Genomic DNA, 4,936 nt, shown 5'->3' with positions numbered 1-4,936 from the left:
TTTCTGATAAGTACAAGACGTATTTTTGTAATCTGTCACTTTCTTTGATGAAAATGAATGTTTTCCATCCAACTTTGGGAGGAGTCCACTTTCCTCCGTATGGTGGAAAGTTTATTTCATTTAGGAATCCATTTCCCCCTCTAAATCCAACAAAACACATGAATTCGAGGGAATTTTAATCATTTTCCTTCGAATTACATTCATTTCCTGCCAACCAACGTGCCCTTATATTTTCGTTTACCTTTCAGATTTACCTAAATATTCATTTTTATAAGAAGTCACTGGTTGTTTTGTGGCATGACATTGATCTTGTTTGTTTTTAGGTTGACATTGAAAATATAAACGAAATCATTTATTTTTTGCCCGAGTAAATGGTATATTTTCACGTTTTACCTTAGAAAAAGAGGCAAATACTATCACTCTATCAGTAATACATGCAACAAACGTAGGCCTTGAAATTGGATCAAATACTAGCAGATACAAGCATACGGTAAAGACGAGACAAATGTCAGACTTATATACAGCAAAACCGAAATAGCAGCCCCTAAAAGAAATACACGTACAAAACAATGTTGAACCAAAGAGTCACTCTTATGCATCCACATCCTCCTATATGAAGTCATGTTCTCATAAATGACCCAACTCCTTCAAGTCTAACATCACAAAGACACAAACTATCGATAATAATCGTCTCGACACGCTTAAGCACATGAGTCCTTGTCAACTACAGACATGTTCGAACCACCACAATCATCATTCCCTTAATTTCTCATTGATTGAAACGACTATTAGCGAGTTTCTGATTGTGGAATTCAAAACTCAGTCTAACATGGTTTTACCACACACGACAACATCCTCATTTATGTGACCTCTATTTTCCTGTCACGGTCATTTTTAGTATGTCAACATTCATATCCATATAACATAGTTGGCCTTATAGTAACTATTCTATAAAAACTTTCCCTTAAGTTTCAATGGGATCTTCTTGTTCTGTCCTCAACTCTATCGATCACACCTTTATACACTGAGTGTCATTATTCTCGATATCCCCATCATTATGAATCATAGGCCCTATATACTTGAACTTCACTTTGATTAAAGGGCTTGGTCACCCATACACACTTCTACCGCTTCATTAGGGAGGAATGAGTCACAAAAGTGGGATCCAGCGGTACTGGCAATACCGCATGTATATGATACCTTGTACCTGTCGGCTCCAGCGAGTTAATTGTTTATTTCATTTTTGTGGTTTGATGAACCTGTCATTTTGTGAATTGTGATTAATGTATGCGATAATATATCCCAACATTATTTTATTTTCATTCTAACATGTGATGTTTAAAGCTGTCAGTTTTTGTTTTACGTTTTTTTCTTTATTCTTTTTCCCTTTCTTTATTCTTTTTTTTCCGTTTAAAAACAATGCAAGAATATATATAATTGTGTTTATATTATTAATTGTACCTCAAGCTTTAAAATTTGTATCAAATTGTGTTTGTATGTTTTTTATTAGTTTGTGAATTAATTTTGTATGTTTTTACTAATTAATTTTAAATAATTTTAATTAGTGTGTATTTGTTTTAAAAATAAAAATTGAAATGGTTGAATGGAATGAAAAATATAAGGTTTCTATATGTGATATAGGTTGGAAGTGTTGAAATAAAGATGAGAGAAAAAAATTGTGGCAGTAGGTAGGCAAGGGCTCCCTTCTCCCTTATGAATCATAGACCCTATACACACCATGGTACCTAGAGAAAGTCTATGTGTCACCAACTGCAATATGGACAGAAAACCGACAATACATGTCACAAATAGCCTTAACAAAACACATTGAGAAACTTCTAACTATCAAAAGTCCTCTAGGTTGTCTCCCTTGGAACTAAGTTTTGGTTTTTTTCTAGGTCAATAGGTCCTCATATCTTTCTCTAAACTTATACATAAGACCTCTAAGAATGTGTATTACCCCAGTAATGAACGTGCCAATTCCCTTTTGTTCATACAAATCGGTCTCTCAGGTTTCAATCAATTGAGTATGACCAATATGATTTGGTGATGAGGTAAAAGTAAAACCACATTGAACACACAGAAAATTCGTCATATATATCTTTTTTAATAGTTGATTAAAAAGGCAAAGCTTGTCATAATTAAGTTGGACCAATAAGTTGAAAGTTAACAGGTGCAGTTAAACTTATAAATACAGTTTAAAAAAAAAAAAATGCTGATTCAAAAAGTTTGTTTAGAAGCATATACTATTTGTCTTTGGTAAAAAGCCAACAGAACTGAAGCCATGTGACAGCTACAAAAACTAAAACATAAGAATTCCAAACACATAATACCAAACGTCAACATATCAAACAAAACAATATCCAAAATTGGTTCAACATAAGTTTCCATGATAAATACCCAAAAACAGTGAGTCTCTCACTACTTCTTCTCTTCCTTCTCAGCTTCAGCTGCCCTCTTGAGCCTTGCACCCAAATGTCGTTTGTTTGTCCTCTCAACACGCAGCTTGGAATAAGCACTGAATGACTTCATCTCCTCAGTCACCTTCACAAACTCAGCAGCTGCCTTCTCCCTAACAATTGGCAGCACTGACCCTTGAACCTGTGTAGCACTTGCAAGCTCCTCTGGGGTAGAGTCACCAGCCTGAAACAAAATATTCATCTCTTAACTAGCTCTTGAAAATAAATTTCAACATTATTATAAAAAATACAAAATGAAATAGAATAAGATTTACCTTAATCTTCCTTGCACGTCTTGGGAAAATGACCAATTTAGCCTTGAATGTCTTGAGCCTCTGGACATTAGCTTGAAGACCCTCCAATGAACGGTTCCTGCGCCGATGGTCCACAGCAATGCCAATGGTTGGAGCAAGCTTCTTAGGAATACCAGCAGCCTGTTTACAACACACATTGTAAATTACACTTCACCCCCTCGGAAAACTCATATTTACACTTTTGAACTGAACCCCAAACTTATGTTGATAACATGTCTTCTTTACCTTAAGCTCTTCCAGAGAAAATCCTCTTCCCTCCCTAAGTTTCATGTTGTATTTCAGGGTTTGTCCATGAACCTGGGGACGAAGCTTTCCAGCTGGCCTTGGGAAATCTTTCACAGCCTTTGCTTGTCTAGCTGTAATCCATCGAAAAAAAATTAAAAACTTATTGACATATATGTAAGTTGATAATCATAATAGCAAACAACTGACCATTTCTTCTCCTTGTTTTGCGTGCAGGTTGGTTGAACCATGTCTTGACATAGTTCTGCCAATGCTTCTTGAAGTGACCATTTGGAATGACATTGTTATGCTTAACCATGGTTACTCTGGAAAAGACATCACATCTTGTTAATTGTAACGAATGAAAATAAACAAATAGATCATTATCTCTTCGGAGGAGATTAAGTAATGAGGTTCATGGTTTCAAATACCAAAAAGTAATACTTTGAATGTTATAGCAATTGATTTTGTTAATGAAACCAAAGCAAATCGGCCCTTTGTAGATACACCGAAAAAACAAAGAATTTGTAAGGAAAACAGCGCCTGTTGATTTGATTGTGAAGAAACAATAGAAGTTAAGAAAGCACAACAGCATTCGCAGGATAAATCCAGGCCAACGAATACATAACAAACAAGAACGTTCACACAATACGAGAAAACTACAACCGCGTAACATGATAATACACATTCATAAATAAATCTTCCAAAAATGAGATCTAAACCTTTAAAGTTCACACAGATTTAGCACAACAGCTACAGGCGTATACTCATCGATGAATACAATTTCACAAATAACCACAACTCGAATTACAATCTTTCACGAATTACATAGCGTAGCCATTGAAAATGTTCGATAAGCAACTGCTCAATCATACCTGAGTTAAAGGCGAGGCGGAGTGCTTCGTCTTCAGAGATGGCAACGCGGCGAATTTGAGAAAGAAGACGCGCAGAGACTATTAAAAGGATCAGAAGGGAAGTAAAACCCTAGACCTAAATAGGCTCCGAATTATTTATCTTGGGCCTCATGTTTTGCTTATCGATAAGCCCAATCTTAGGGTGTTTGGCTAAGCTTTTCAAAGGTAAAAGTTTTTTTAAGAAAAGTTGTAAAAATTTAGGATTCTTTAACTTTTTCAAAAAGTTCATTTTTTCTTATATATAAAAGTAGCTTTTACAAGATTACCAAACATTTTTTTGCTGTTTTATCTTTTCCTAAAAGCTAAAAGATGTTTTAAAAGATAAAACAAACACTCTCTTAGATTCATTAGATCATTGTCTCTTAAGTCCAAAAAGTAGGCCTGATATGGATTACAATCCCTATTTTAATAAATGAATAGTTTTAATCTCATTGTGACAAGTCCTCATTAATATTATGCCATGTGTCATATAAATATATTAGGCAACCATTTCAAAATTCAAATTTATATTTTTTAATTATATGTTAAATTTGAAGTTATAATAACATTAAAAATTTGATATATCTCTTAATTAATAATTTATTTAAAATCATTTATTTAAAACAATTGATTAATAATTATATATTTTTATTATGAACGTTTAATTAATTTTATAACCGTGGTTTCCACGGGTTATAAACTAGTCTACCCTAATAAATGAAAATGACTTTGCCACATGTCATTCTCTCATAAAATTAGTCACATGTAATTTTGTTATAAATTTGAGATATATATTTATTTTCCAATTGTCATTGATTCAATTTTCATTTTCAATCTATCATTAATTTAGTTTCTATAAATTAAACCTACCATAATTACTATTAATTTTAAATTTTAAATTTTAAATTCAATTTCAAATAAATTTACAGTTTAAACCTTTATGTTTAACATTTTGTTATAATTAACTCGTTTAGTACACTAAACATATAATTTTAATTAATTTATTTTTCGCATGTTTTTTTCACATAATTTTCACTTATTTCAATTT

General features: G+C 32.9%; 1 protein-coding gene across 1 annotated transcript; it reads right to left on the bottom strand.

Moving 5' to 3' along the window:
* Nucleotides 1-2,216: 2,216 nt before the first annotated feature.
* LOC128126691 (60S ribosomal protein L13-1-like) lies at nucleotides 2,217-4,000 on the bottom strand. The gene is made up of 5 exons (XM_052764580.1): nucleotides 3,871-4,000; nucleotides 3,206-3,321; nucleotides 2,999-3,129; nucleotides 2,735-2,893; nucleotides 2,217-2,643 (listed from the first exon to the last, which is right to left on the bottom strand). The coding sequence occupies exons 2-5, from the start codon at nucleotides 3,312-3,314 to the stop codon at nucleotides 2,422-2,424; spliced, it is 621 nt and encodes a 206-aa protein (XP_052620540.1). The 5' UTR covers nucleotides 3,315-3,321; nucleotides 3,871-4,000; the 3' UTR covers nucleotides 2,217-2,421.
* Nucleotides 4,001-4,936: the final 936 nt, after the last annotated feature.

This window comes from Lactuca sativa, chromosome 6 (assembly GCF_002870075.4).
Source record: "Lactuca sativa cultivar Salinas chromosome 6, Lsat_Salinas_v11, whole genome shotgun sequence".
Classification (NCBI taxonomy): Eukaryota; Viridiplantae; Streptophyta; class Magnoliopsida; order Asterales; family Asteraceae; genus Lactuca; species Lactuca sativa.
Note: the sequence above shows the minus strand (reverse complement) of the source record. Positions and strands in the feature narration are given on the sequence as shown.